We start from the raw sequence: 15,675 nt of genomic DNA on the forward strand, positions 1-15,675 counted from the left end.
TATATGTGACCTGGTCTACGGAAAGAGGGCTTAGGTGTCAAAAAAAAGGAGAACAATTAATGAGATAACGAGAAACTGACGATTATTTTTAACAGCTTTTCTCAGAAAACTAGTTTTCGCACGTTAGCTCCCTTTTCGTAGACCAGGTCACATATACTACCAAGTCAAAGGAGGCGAAGTACGTATACTCAATGGAAAATGCACGGCTGTGGTTAGATTTTATTTACCACACTGAAATTGTTGAAATCGAGTCGGTATAATGCGCATATCTATTCCCAATAGGGAATAAAGCTTTCGTATTAAAAGCTTTGTCAATTAACCAGATATCTTCAAGAAATTTTGTCCCCTTAAGCAATGGTGGAATCTCCGAAAAATTGGGCAGATCGAGTCACTATAGCATACACATAGCTGCCATTCAAACTGACCAATCAAAGTTTATTTGTTGGTTGCACCGAAGCTGTTTTCGGTGCTCCTCTAAATGATACAAGAGGGCTTTAAAGGAGCTGGTGTCAAAATTGCACGATGGGCATGGCACTGCCCTCATTTCGGTAAAAACATACATCTCAGGACCTACTCAAACGATATTAACCAATTTAAATCTTGCGTTAATTTTTGGAATTTAATTCCAATCTTGTGTTAATTTTGGGACATCTTGTATAATCTTGACTTTTATATGCACCAGTACGAAAATGAGCGAAATCGGATCACAACCATGCCTACTTCCCATATAACACAATTTTAAATTCCACTTGACTATTTAATTTTCCAGAATGCAAAGCAAGCACCAACGAATGTATCGGGCTAAAACTTTGACTAAATAGTGCGCTTAACTTAGTCTACCTTATGACCAAAGAGTATCCAAATCGAAAATTTGGATAAAAGTTGAAATTGCGAACATTTTATCGAAAATATCGGTCAATCTGTGAGATATATTAACTCAAAACTTTGTCTAATAATAATGAGAGAAGTTTTTCTAATAACGCTGCATTTGTGCCTAAAATAGATAAAATCGTAAGAAAACTGGTTTCAGACCCCATAACTACTCACAAACCTTATGCACCTGAAGGTATTTCCGTGCCTTTGATCCTGACAATTTGCAAGAGTTTGACATGTTCGGTTACACTCGAACTTAATCCTTCCTTTCTTGTTTCTCTTTTCTTTTAAATCTTTAATGAATGTAAGCCTGAGATTACTTTATAATACTATAAAGGCCGATCTTGGGTTGCAAGGAATATGTATGAGAAGTATCATCAATATATCTCAATTTTTACTGAAGTTATGAACGGACTGGAAAAAGTTACAAACATATACAGATGAAGGTAATGAAATTGTTATTAAAAGTTTTAAATTATCAGTAATATGGCCATTTTGTCGTTAGCAACAGGAATTGCTATAGTATTCTCAAAGCTTGATTTGCCGTATATGTTACTTGTATATAATATAGTGAAATTGCAATATTAGTACCACTGATCCATTAATAAACTTAATGGACAAATTTTCATATTCATCCACCACTTTTAAAATTTTATCTACATATATGTATAATATATGTATATGACTTAGCATATACAGATAGGGTCCTCTCCCTATCGATAACACTGGTAAACAAAAATCCACTTGTATTTGTGACATGAACAGAACAAAGTGTTTATTATGTAAAAATTGCCACAAATGCGGAAAATAGCTACAGATTTCTTTATCACCTATAGTTTTTTTTGCTATGAGGATTTTTGTAAAAAAAAACTATATTATTGTTGCATTATTTTATTACCCAAAGAGTACCTTAAAATGTTATTGTCGATGTTTTTCGGCGATATTTTGGTTTTGGAGTATCCCTTAACAATGTCCAGCAGTAATCGGCAAGCAAACTGGCACTCCACTTGCCTTGGTACCGTTTCTCCATAGCAGAAATCTCTTGATGGAGCCGTTCCCCATGTTCGTCACTTCATTTTCGAGGAAAAAATCCAGTTGGGAGTCCAGAAAGTGAATTTTGAGGGACATGTTGCAACCCATTTTTTTTTATAAGTAGTAAGTAGTTCAGTCTCAAGATCTTTGTAATCATCAGCTTTCACATTTCCAAGAAAATTTTTAACAATGCTTTTAAAGGCACTCCAGGCTCGTATTTCAGTTTCATTGAGCATTTCCTCAAATGTTTTATCTTTCATTAGTTCTCTTATTTGCGGACCCACAAAGTTGGTAGCAATACCTTTTTGGGATCAACTAGAGGTTCACTGCTTCTGTACATAATGAAAGTCTCTCGCACAGCTGTGCCATTCGCAAAGGAAGCACCAATATTCCTTATATACTAGTTGCATTCCAAGAAGAAGGGCTAATACTTTTAGGTCTCCACATATTGCCTAACCATACTCATGTTAACGAATGTGCTCTAAAAGAACTCTCATATTCTCATATGATTCCATCATATGAACCGCATTAGCTAAGGGCACAGATGGATATTTGTTACCGTTATGAACCAATACTGCCTTTAAACTAAGTTTAGAGGAATCAATGAATAGACGCCAATCACGTGGATTATGTTTCTCTCCTAGTCCGTTAAACAAAAGGTTAACTACTGAACAGTATGCTAAATCCCCTTCTTGAAGAAAGCAATTTTTGAGGCCTTGCTGCCTTTTTCTGTAAAAAGTAATATTTACATCACTTTGGAGAACTTAATGACTTAGTTCGAGATCTAAGACTTTAAAAATTGCAGTCCGCACTTTTAGCATCCAGACTATCCGACCTTTTATTTAAATTTTTTTTATTTTATTTCACCCTGTGAAATTAGATGCGGCACTGTTGAACATCCTGGTAAATCAAATAAAGGATCGGTTGTCATTTCTTTTGCGATTTCTGTAGCTAGCTAGCTTTGAAGAGCTAGTCGATTCTAGTCCTTCATTGAGACTCCAAGATTCTCATGCTTTTGGAATAGGAAGTTGTTCACTATGTTTGACAGGTTTTGATTTAACCGTATGTTTAGACTTCGGTCCAATACCTTTAATATTCGTGAGGCAAAAATACCAGTTTGTAACATGGTACTTAGGTTCTCTCCAAACCATTGGCACTGCGAAGGGCATTTTACGATTTGAACCTTTTACACAAGCTGTTCACGATGTTACACAAGTTTTAGAACAGATATGAGGGGCCCATGCTTTGTCTTGGTTAACACCAAAATAAGTGATTTAAAAAAATTACGTTTTTGTGAGTTTAAAAGTCCGCACACATTACAAAAACTATTCGCACTATTTACGCACTGCCTAGATATTGTACCTAAAAATCTCAAAAACATAAAATCAAAAACGTAAAAGAATGTGAACTCAAAAACATTTTGCTATCCACACATAGAAACCGTAACCGATTGGGACACCGTAAGTCTACTGATAAATTTTGTAAAATAAAATGATCGTAAAATACGCTGTTCACTTCAAACAAGCCGTAGTTACAGAATATCTGTGGATGATTCTGTTTTCAGATTTGACTTCAGGGTATCAAATTGCAATAGAAACACCTAAGAATTTCCATGTCACAAATTATGTGTCTACCAGTGTAATGAGCAAATCATGCCAGAGACATGAAATTTTACACCCAATATGGTATGAGAGAGCTTTATGGGAGCCGGTCTAAAAATTGGATCATAGGTGTGATACCGCCTACTTTTAGGTGGAATCACATATCTTGGGACCTGTCGACCAATTTCGACTAAATTAAGCTTGTGGCATTCTTCTCATATTTCTATGCCATAATAGAAAAATAGGCGAAATCGGACTACAACCACACATACGGCCCATATAGCACAATTTTAACTTTTATTTGAATGTTTCATTCTCCACGAATAATGCCTTTGCAGTATGCCGTCTTATGACCAAAAGTTGTCTAAATCTAACCAAAACTGTTCAAGTCTCTTGGTAGCGATTAATCCTGTTCTGACAATAGTATCTCTGTGTATCAAAAATGGGTTAAATCGGGACAATACTTCGCTGAGTTCCCTTATACTTAGTACACTGAACTTCGAACTTTCGGGTGACTGTATACCGCATATATCGGCCAATATATGAGTTATCTCAATGAAAGGCAGAGGGTGTTTTACTCAGTGTATCTTTTTGCCTTAAATAGGTAAAATTGGAATTTTTTTTTGTACTAAGAAACCCACATACCAAGTTTCATTGAGATATTTCAATTTTTACTCAAGTTACAGCTAGCACGGGCGGACGGACGGACAGACAGACAGTCAACCGGATTTCAACTTTTCTCGTCATCCTGATCATTTATATATACATATATATAACCCTCGCTTAGTTTTAAGTGATACGTACAACCGTTAGGTAACAAAACTATAATACTTTGTAGCAACTGGTTGCAAGAGTATAAAAATTGTGGAATAGCTGCAGTGTTGATAAAAAGTTCAATTATAATTTGAGATAAGTGCAAGATTTAAATGCCGATGATGATGTTTTTGGTGGTGCTGTCAAACCCCTGTATGGGATTGCCAATCTTCACTTATCCTAAGGAAACATTGCAAACTGATCACGTCTCAGATATAATACAATTCCTATATGTTGGGAATGGTAGAATAGAACTGCAACCAAATATGGAGTGAATTAAGAAAAAAACTTGATTAAGTGAGAGTACTATAAATGGTATAGAGAGTACTATAATGGTACTTGGTATAAACCAACCCATACCATACAATCAAAGAGGCTGAATTTAATACGTACATACATACATATGAAGAGGTTTGAAAACGTAGGACAAGCCAGGAGGAGGGAGAATCATGTGACATCTAAAAGCTAGGAAAAAGTTATCACTGCTCAATCTAAGAGAAACTAAAAATTTTGTTTAAAAAGGAATTACATACTAGATGTATCTCTAAATATCAATTTTCCGCTCGTTATTATTGCTAACTTAAAAGGTGTTAAACAGATACTATATAAAAATTTAATATTTGAAGGGTATACACATGTTGTCGCATATATTTGTATGTATTATATTAAGCATACTCATTACCATAAATGTGGCATTTAAATAAGGGTCTATGAAATAACTCCCACGAAATAAGTCCCACCAAAAATTGCTATTTCGAAAGTGGGAGTTATTTCGTTTTTAAAAGCAGGACTTATTTCGTCAATTGGTGGGACTTATTTCGTTACGCGTTTTTATTTTAAGTGGGACTTATTTCGTTTTGAGTGGGAGTAAATTCGTTTTGTAAAGTGGGAGTTATTTCATTTTAGATAGATTCAAATCATTTATAAAATATTTTGAGAATCAATGGATGCAAAAGGTACAATATTCCCTTTTACAGAATATTTACAAAAAGGTGCAGCCAAATATCTAATTTTTTCCTTGTAAGCACTTGAAAAATTGCAGTGAATGCTATCTTACAATGCAAACTCACAAAATTGATCAAACCAGTAAACTAGTATGTCTATTCTGTCGTGCAAAAGTTCATGAAACCCTTTAAATATTTACCTGAAATAAATGATTTTTTATGGAGGGGTGCGGTAGAGCCATAAAATATAAGGCCCTTATGGCTTTATTTCTCATTTTTTTTCTTATGCAAAAAGTTATATATTGGACATTTCGTAAAATGGACAACCATAATTTTTGTCCATTATTTGAAATCACATTAAACAGTGAAAAAGTGGGACTTATTTCGTTTATGAAAGTGGGACTTATTTCATTTAAGAAATATATTATTCACGGGGGAGTTATTTCATTTTGAGTGGGAGTTATTTCATTTCAAGTAAATTTTTAAATCATTTCATTTTGGTGGGACTTAATTCGTTTTCAAAAGTGGGACTCATTTCGTGGGAGTTATTTCTTTTTTTAAGCAATTTTTGGTGGGACTTATTTCGTTTTTAAAAGTGGGACTTATTTCGTGGGAGTTATTTCATAGACCCTTTAAATAATAGTGGCAAGTTGGCAAAATGCCAACTTTGGTGAAATGAGCGCTCCGTGGCAATATTGCAGTAAGTCAGCTGTTATTAATTTTTCTATGAGAATTTTTTCTATAAATATCTAATCAATTCATTATTAAATAATACAAGATTATATTTTACAGCGAAGAAACCACAACGCGAGAAATAAGTTATCCACTGATTGTGATTTGCAGCAAATTGCAATGAATGCCACTGAAAATAATCTTTAATAGTTGCAATTTTGGCGCAAAATAAATAGCATGACGAAATGAACAGCGGTTTTGAATTTTGCCATTTTGCGAAGTTGGCAATAAATGCCACCAGTTTGCGGCATTAAATGAGTAATACTATTTTTTAATACATAATACTAAGGATTACTATAGCAGATACAATATTTAAATATGTTAAATGAAAGGATTTTGGGTATACATACATTTCATACCTGGGGTAATCGGAGTGGATACCCACTAACGCCTCGGCTGCTTCTTCGTTGCATCCCGATGAGTTCTGTTCCCGATTCGCTATAGAAGGTGTTTTCATCGAGCCAGGAATTGAGAGAGTCGATGCTGGTTTGCGGAGCTTTTGAATCACCCAAACAATTGTAGTGGACGTTTCATTAAAAATGGACATGCAATAAAATATAGAATACATTTGCTCTCTTATTTAAAGTTTTATTCATTATTTAATAATATAGTTATTTTGTAATGTGCATACTGTGCATATCATAAGTACTATAATTACTTTTACATGTTCATAAAAATATCAGTGCATTATCAAATTTAAAGAAATTTAAATTCGTGATTTACATAAGCAAACAATCGGATGCTTCTTATAAAAATAATTAATGCTATTTTGTAGTTCTGTAAACCAAGCCGAATTTGTGCTAATATATGTTTGTGGCATACCTTTGATTGAAATTTACAGTCAAAATAAAATTATCAATAAATTATATTTAAATTGCAGTCGGATACTTATTTACTGTAGGAAACTTAAAGAGTTATAGGTTTCACAAGGTGTGTTAGTATTCTATTTCATCCCAAAAATGTAAAATAGTTTACCTTATAACCTTATTTGAAACTGAATGTTTTGAGTTTTAATATTTCTTCGCAACTATGTCAATCTGGTAATCTACATAAATGCTAAATTTTTAGAATCACAACGTTAATAAAATTTGAATTTCTTTAAATACTCATATTAATTACGAACTTATTTTTTAAAAGGTTTCCTGCAATAATATGTTAGCTAGCAGTGTGGGAATTTGTTATCGGTTCGACTAGATTTCGTAAGATTCTTTTTCTACTTAATATGATTAAATCATTTAATTTTCAGTCTTAAGGAAAGTCAGAAAAGATCTGCGTACAAGTTACTAAAAAAACAACTGGTTAGAAAAATAACTTTACTTTTTATAAAAACCATTTTTTTTTTTTGATATTCATTATATTAAATATATAGTTTTATGATTAATTTATCGACGATGCAAAAGAAAACATGTAGACGAATAGAAAATCCATTAGACAAAGTCTGCGCACAAGGTACAAAATCGAAAAAAGTAATTTTTCTTCTAAATTGTTCTTAAAGTTTAAGAGAAAGTCGGATATTCCCAACGTTTTAAAACTTTCTCTAGTCGTTTTGGTATGGAATAGCCATGCTTAGAGGTTTATGACGAACGAATGTGAGCCTATTTCTTGTGCAGCTCATGCTTGAGCATACCTTTACCTCAAAGTAATTGCACATTGGCGTATTTTACGTTCCAATGAATCTCATAGAAACTATTAAGGATTCAAATCTGGTGATTCTGGTCGTATTGGAAGCTGTTTAAGAACGTTGTAGAATAACTAAAGCTTAACTATGTCTGCTGTAGACTTGGAGTTGTTAACCGGTAGAAAAGTGTAGCCACTTGGAAGACACATTTCTTGTACTCTTTGTTTCAAAATTATTTAAGATGTTAAGGTATGCATAATTGTTCATAGTGAGCTCTATAAATTCTATTCGGTCTACACAATTAGTCCATATCATCGCTTCTTCACCACCGTTTTTCACAGTATGCATTAAGATATATGTATCGAGTGCCGTAAATGTTTTCGCCATACAATCTTACGTCCTATGATTCTAAAGACGCAAATCCTTTTCTCTCATCGAACAAAATTACTTTCTACAAAACTCTCGTGCTTTATTAACTGCTATTTCTCAAAAGCAAAAAGAAGAAACGAATGCCGCGCTGTTGTTAACTCGGTTATAGCAGCGTAAGCGGTGTCTACGCCAGTTAAGAAGCCAGTGAAGAAGTTCGCTTCATAATTTGGAACACGTTACGAGTTTCACGCTGCGCTAGTATTTCTGGCCACCCTGGACGAGCCAAGTTAAAAAAAACGCCGCTATGTTTGTAATTTTTTACTACTACAGTGTTCTTCCAAAAATTCGGCCGATTTCAGAGTATGCCCCCTTCAGATGGGCTTATTTCTTTTATTTTAGGCGTGATTATACATATATTCTAAATTTAATAATTTAAACATTTTTAGTAAAAGTATAACTATCCAACGGAGAGAATTCCCATTTTACTATTTGTATGCAGACATTTTTGGGCTGTCAAATGACTATTTTGTGTCAATTTATCTATGTATAAAACTATGATGTCACATTTGCATGGTTTTAAATGATTAGGATTATGCAATAAGCTAATAATAAGTTAGTTAATGTGATTATGCTCTAAAATTTAAAATAAAAATATCATTCCTAAACAAAATTGACTGACGACCAAAAATTGCGGCTTCTTACTTTTCGGAAAAATGCATTTGCCCATGAGGGCATTCAAAAGGCTTGCGCCGGCATACTGGCGGCCATACCGGCCAACGAGCTAAAACACTCGTTCGACATGCTTTTGGACCGTGCGAAAAGCTGTATTGAAGCAGAAGGAGACTATTTTGAATAAAATAAATTTATTTTGCCGAAAAAACCATTTGTTCTGTTTTTTTTTAATCCTGTTTACTTTGGAACGCACCTTGTAATAAATAAGAAACACGTTTTAGAGCAAACTTTTGTAAAGCAGAGTTTTTTGGTAAATATTTATTTATGCAAAAGTTGAAAATATGAACTATAGTATTAGGTTTTTTTGTAAATTGGCATCAGCATCGGCCGATTCTTTGTCAACTGACTGATTAATCAGTATCGCCATCGGCAGTATTGGGCATCGGTCAGACACTAGTCAATAATGAGGTGTTTTAATGGAAGTCAGCGAACATCGTTTTCTGGTAATAGCATGTCGCTATGGGGGCTATACTTAATATATAACTATTTCACACTTCCGGAGGGCTTTTTACGTAATTATCGATCATATGTAAGATATCTTAGCAAAGTTCAATGCACGTATAATATTGGATATATTATAGTTTAATTCCAAAAATGTGTGAACCCCCCGTTCCCAAATGCCACATGTAATGATATTTGTTCTTCTAGCAGACGTTATACCGGTCTGCCGGTTAGTATGTGAGCTATATTCATAAAATTGCATGGAAACCTGATTCCTTGTACACTTGAGTAATTTCAAAAATAAATACAATCCATCACCCCTACCCGATATAATGATTTCTCACCCACAGCACATACTTTCTTAATCATGGTTGAACACTGAATTTGAATAACATCATTTGCCTAATTTAATAAATTTAGCCATTTTGGTTGAGCTTATATCGCAAATATAATATTTCAGTTAATTATGTTGGTTTTGTGTTAATATAAATGTCTCGAATATGAAGCAGAATATAGTAATGAAACTAAGTGATTCTGAGGCCAATTATATAAGTCAATAATATACCAAAAATGATTGCATTCCTTACAGGCTTTCGTTAAATAAAGATTGCCGAAGTTATTTCTCCGATCCTTGCAAATTGCGACAGCACAAACCCGAACTTAGGGCTTCCTTATTTATGAACTTAATTCAGTGATTTTGGTTTTCTGCACAAAGATTATTTTGTTTCACGGATCACTCTTTACCATGATAATGCGTCGACTGAAACAATTGCGTTCTTGAGCATTCAAACCATCAATTTGATGAGTCATCTTGACTTAGGACCGAAATTGTTCTTTTTATTCCAGTACGAAAAAAAAAATAAATTAATTAAGAGCATGTTTTGTAGGAACCTCAATTAGAGTGGCAAAAGCGCCTCCACAATTGGTTCAAACTCATGCAAAAGTATATTGAACCTAATGGAGAATATTTTGGAAAACAATAAAGCAATGATAAAAATTTGTATTCGTTCTCTAATCCTGAAATATTTATAAAAGGCATTTGTTCTGCGTGGCTATTAGTGATGTCGATATAGAGAAAATATAAGTCTAACACATATGATAATAGAGCATAATATTCAGCAATTTTCTGAAAACGGTAATACTTATATATTGCATTCGAATGAGTGTGAGTATGTAATATTGGAAAAGTGTAAATACATTATCCACCTTTAGTTCTTTGTGAATCATATAAATAAACTCCATTTTCACCAAATGTCTACAATCCCTTTGTACAGTATGGGTTTGTAGTTCGTAAATTGAAATTCTCGAGATAAAAATTCAAAAATTCATTTCTCTCTTAATTGGTTTGTTAGATTTCCAAAACACTAGCATGACATAGCTAAACTTGGAAATATATTTATCAAACTAAGTTTTACGGGAAAGTTTCAAAGATTAGCAGAACACGGTAATAAAACTACAATTCAGTTATAGAGTAAAAGTTAATAAAATTGAAACTTTTCATAATGCTATATAGTAATATCGATTGTTTATTTAATTTCAGCACTAAATTTATTCAATATTTTGAGAATAGAATTATTGTAGTTTAAATTTTGAGCATATTCTTTTTAAAGACCAGTAGCAGCTGCATAATGTTTATAAAGACAAAGTGAGACTAATGTTTCAATTAGAACGATACGTTATTTCTATAATACGTATCAGAACAGCACACAAAATTAGATTTGGAGTATTAATTATCTAAACAACAGGGTTAAAGCCATGTATAAGTGTTTTTCAGAAAATAAATTCAATTTCTTGATCGCGTGCTTCAGAATTATCTATCAAAATATTGTATTTATAAATGGTTTCTCAAATTGATAAATTTTGCACTATCACGCAATCTAAGACTAGAAACTCTTAATGAAAATTAATATTATTTTTAATTTTATAATATCTTCCTTCCACCTTTTTGTCTTTTGAATTTTGCGGCTATGTATAAAGCGCTACAGAGCTCGTATCTGGCAATACAATACATCTTTGAATGGTCTTGACATAACCTACAAAACAACGCTATGCATGATTACTTTGGATATTGCGTTCAACAGTTATAGACGTGTAAACATGGAGTTCACTAACGCCGAAATTCGCGCTATTTTTAAGTTTTCCTCGTTAAAGGCAAATCCGCTAAAGAGATTAATGGTGTTTTGGAGGATGGTTTTTGTTTTGTTTTGGATAGGTGAAAACGACACCATGGATAAGCCAGCCGGCGGTAGGCCTGTGACGATGAATACCGATCAAATCATGGAAAACATCGAGTTAGACCGGCATGTGGCATCTCGTGAAAGTCTCCCAGAAGATGGGAGTTAGTCACCAAACCATTTTAAACCATCTGCAGAAGGCTGGATACACAAAAAAGCTTGATGCTTGGGTGCCGCATGATTTGACGCAAAAAAACCTTCTGGACCGAATCAACGCCTGTAATATGCTGTTGAATCAGAACCAACACGACCCATTTTTGAAGTGGATGGTGACTAGCCACGAAAAATGGATCACATACGACAATATCAAGCGAAAATGGTCGTGATCGAAGGCCGTTGAATCGTCCCAAACAGTGGCCAAGCCGGGATTGTCGGTCAGGAAGCTTTTGCTGTGTGTTTGATGGGATTGGAAGGGAATCATTCATTGCTCCCATATGGCCAGACGCTTAATTCTACCATCTACTGCGAATAACTGGACCGCTTGAAGCAGATGATCGACCAGAAGCGTCCAGAATTGGCCAACAGGAAGGGTGTATTGTTCCACCAGGACAACATCAACACTTCGTGATTGACTCGTCAGAAGCTACGGGAGCTCGGATGGGAGATTTTATCGCATCCACCATATAGCCCGGACATAGCGCCAAGGCATTACCACCTGTTCCTGTGCGGCGGATACCCTTGTTGGTGTAAAATGGAACTCAAAAGAGGCTTGTGAAAAGTGGCTGTCCGAGTTCTTCTTCTACGAGGGGGTATTATGAAGTTGCCGTCTAGATGGAAACAGATTATCGTACGAAACGGCGCATATTTCAACAAAATCCGATCACTGTAACACTTTTAATAAAGCATTGAATAAAGAGCAAAAAGCGGAATATTATATTTGTATAAAATTGCCCATTATTTAAAAATTTAAAACATTGAAATCCAGGTGACTGTGTGTCTGTCCGTCCATACATGCTGTAACTTGAGTAGAAACTGAGATATCTTAATTAAACTTGGTACGCGCGTTCTTTAGAAAAAAAACAAGTTACGAGTTCGTAGATGGACGTAATCGGACCACTGCCACGCCAACAAAACGCCATTAATCGAAAACCTATAAAGTTTCACAAATAATCACTTAATTAAGATATGAAACTCTAATTTGGCACAGGGGATCGCAGTAGGGGCACCTGTAGGCGTAGCCCCGCCCTCATAAGTTTAATTTACATATCTCCTAAACCACTAAAGCTATTTGCTTAACGCTCACTCCCCATATAACAGTATTGTTAAAAACTACTAAAAGCGCAACAATTAAAAACAAGAGACATTAAATTTTATCTCCGAGATGGTATGAGAGACGCCTACTTCCCATAAAATACAAATTTTAAATTAAATCTGATTATTTCCTTTCCAGTACACAAATCAAGAATTAATATAACGGAATATAACTTAGCCTTTAGAGTGTGCTGTCTTATGACCAAAAATTGTCCAAACCCAACAAAAAGTGTTCAATCTCCTAGGTACTGAACCCCAGTGTCTATGAGGGATTATTTCGTATATATACAGACAGACGCACTTAGGAGCATTTAGTCTCAAAAATCGGACTTGGCTAAATCGACTCAGCTCAGCATACCGATCATTTAAATATATACTTTATAGGGTCTCCAACGCTTCCTTCTGGGTGGTAAAAACTTCGTGGTAAGCTTAATATACCCTGTTCAGGGTATAAAAATGATAATACAAAACTTGGTAGCATGTACGAATTCAGCTCAATAATTTTGTTGTTTCACATGTAAGTTTTTTGACAGAGAAATGGCAATTCGTAAAAAATTTGAACCACAGATACTTCTCCAATACTTTGATGTACCAAATTGGAGCTTTTCATCCCTTTTTTTATTTGTTGCTTAGTTACAGGCATTTATAGTATTCTGCTTGACGACAGTTTGTGGGTATGACAATGGCTCTGTTTTGCCCATCTGTCATACCAACGTTCCTTGAGTGCCAATGAACTGTTATACGAAATTTCATCGCGATTTTATATATTTATGTGACCTGGTCTACGAAAAGGGAGCTAACGTGCGAAAAAAAATTTAAAAAAAATCTCATCTTCCATCCGAATCAACTAAAAAGTGAAAATTGATTTTTTGACACCTAAGCCCCCTTTCCGTAGACCAGGTCACATATGTATTTATTCGAGTTATCACTTGACAGTTATTCAAGCAGCAACTCATCTCGTAATCCTGATCGTCAAATATAATTTTGTATCTATCTCGATTAGTTTAAGGTGTTAGAAGCAAGTGTCAGGTGAACAAAACCATTATTATAAATGTGTATATTTTCGAGTTTAAACAAAAAACCATATTGCGGTAAACTTAAAAGTATGTTGATGATGTGCATGTGTTTATAAGAACCTATTTCGAACGAGTAGAAATATATTAGAAATGTATGTTACAGCTATGTAACCGAATACGTAAATATATAAATTCGCGGCATTGCGTGCTATTAGGAAAAGCAGTTTTGGGTGCTTCGAGTATGCATAAAAACCTCCTTAATCACACTAATCTTTATTTAATTATTAAATGTTGTAAGGTTGGTTATGCCAAAAACATGACCACCATTGCAGCGCCTTCAACTAACTATTTTAAAAATAGCGTGACATGTCAAAATGTCTGGAGTAGCTTTGTTGACTTGAGTCGCGACAAGTAAAACTCTCACTCAAGTTGGTTCTTTCTGCCTTTTTATGAAATATTCAAAACTGAGAAATGTGCTACAAAAAGTTTAGAAGGAGGCATATTTACAACCGTGATAACAAACTAAACTAAACTTTTTATTCATAGACAGAGTGTAGTATACGGATATTTAATTACGTAAGTAATTATCTATGTGTCTAAAATAAATGATATTCCGAAATATATAAGAAATAAATATTGTTCACAAGAGCAAACAGTTGGACTTAGTATTACAGACTGTTTAAGCTGAAATTCAAAACTTGAACATAATAAATATAATTTAATCTTTATAAGATGTCATATTTCGTGACAGTTAGTGAAGTTTGCTCTTGAAGTTTTTGCAGCAAAAATAATTTGTAAAGACAACTCTCTCAAGAATACAAAAAAATTTAAAAGCTATGTATACGCATATACATATAGTATTATTTTTTCTAAAGACACCTAAAGGTCCAAACTAAATTAAAGTTCTTTATATATGTATATTGTCGTAAAAAAGAGTGTTGATTATTTGAATATCATTAGAAGCATTTTCAATATACATCAGAACATTATCGCGCGGTAAGAGCCCGCATTTCTGTATCAAAAATCGATATAGAATGAAAAAAAAATCGATGATTTTCTAGCTGTGTTGCTACAGAAGTGCTACAGTGTAGGTGCAATCTGTAACATAACTTGAGTAAAAAGTGGTACACAGGTTTCTCGGCACCATGAGAAAATTTGGGGAATCGGACCATTGCCACGCCTAAAAAACGCTATTAATCAAAAATCCATAAAATAGCAAAACTAACCTGCATAATAAGACACCAAACTCTGTAAAAATGGCAAAATCCGATTATAACTCCGCCCAATTCCCACATAACGGTTATGTTGAAAACTACTAAAAATGCGATAATTTAATAAATAAATATGTCAGAGATAATAAATTGGTAGGAAAGGGCTTCATTCATAGGGGCTGGTGTAAAAATAGGGTAATGCGCGTGACGCACTTTAGGTGATGCTCCATGGGCCACAGGGCTTATGACTGCTTTTTGACTAAATTATCGGTGTGTAGGATACGTTATTTAAATGCGGAGAGAATCTTTTTCTTCGTGTTGAAAATGGGTAAAATCAAGTCAAGACTAACCCTGCCCCGATATATAATTCGAACATACTAATGACTAAAATAGCTGTCAATTTGTGGGTTATCTTAATGAATTTCAGAGGGCATATCTTTCTAATAACAGTGTTTCCTTGTGCCTATAATAGATAAAATAGTGTGAATTGTTCTTCACTAGAACACTAGGATGTTAGGATTTGCGTATTCCGGTTTGATTTATACCTTATAGTTCTATGGGTCAATATGTAACGTTTTTACATGAAACTCACACAGCAACCTTTTATAGTAATAGGTTGTAAATGTCAGAAAAAAATCTTGTCGATACTGCCCCCAGTCTTTCACCATACTTTAAACCGTTTCGGTCAATATGAGCTATTTTAATGAAATTAAGTGGATAAGTTTTCTAGAAGATAATGTAGACCGTAGTGTAAATAAAAATAAATATCGTGGACGCGAATTAAAAAATAGTAATGAAACTAAGTGAA

At 34.1% G+C, this 15,675-nt stretch overlaps 1 protein-coding gene across 21 annotated transcripts in view; it reads right to left on the reverse strand.

The window, feature by feature from the left end:
- The window catches only part of LOC126758236 (small conductance calcium-activated potassium channel protein), a 109,724-nt gene that overhangs the window by 52,907 nt on the left and 41,142 nt on the right, over window positions 1-15,675 (reverse strand). For 17 of the 21 annotated variants that reach the window (XM_050472371.1, XM_050472381.1, XM_050472374.1 and 14 more), the window contains one exon: window positions 6,346-6,491. In XM_050472371.1, the coding sequence (XP_050328328.1) occupies window positions 6,346-6,491 (146 nt within the window). The remainder of the gene's footprint in view (window positions 1-6,345; window positions 6,492-15,675) is intronic. The other 4 variants (XM_050472377.1, XM_050472382.1, XM_050472375.1 and 1 more) reach the window with 1 other exon arrangement.

Source organism: Bactrocera neohumeralis, chromosome 5 (assembly GCF_024586455.1).
Source record: "Bactrocera neohumeralis isolate Rockhampton chromosome 5, APGP_CSIRO_Bneo_wtdbg2-racon-allhic-juicebox.fasta_v2, whole genome shotgun sequence".
In the NCBI taxonomy this organism is placed as follows: domain Eukaryota; kingdom Metazoa; phylum Arthropoda; class Insecta; order Diptera; family Tephritidae; genus Bactrocera; species Bactrocera neohumeralis.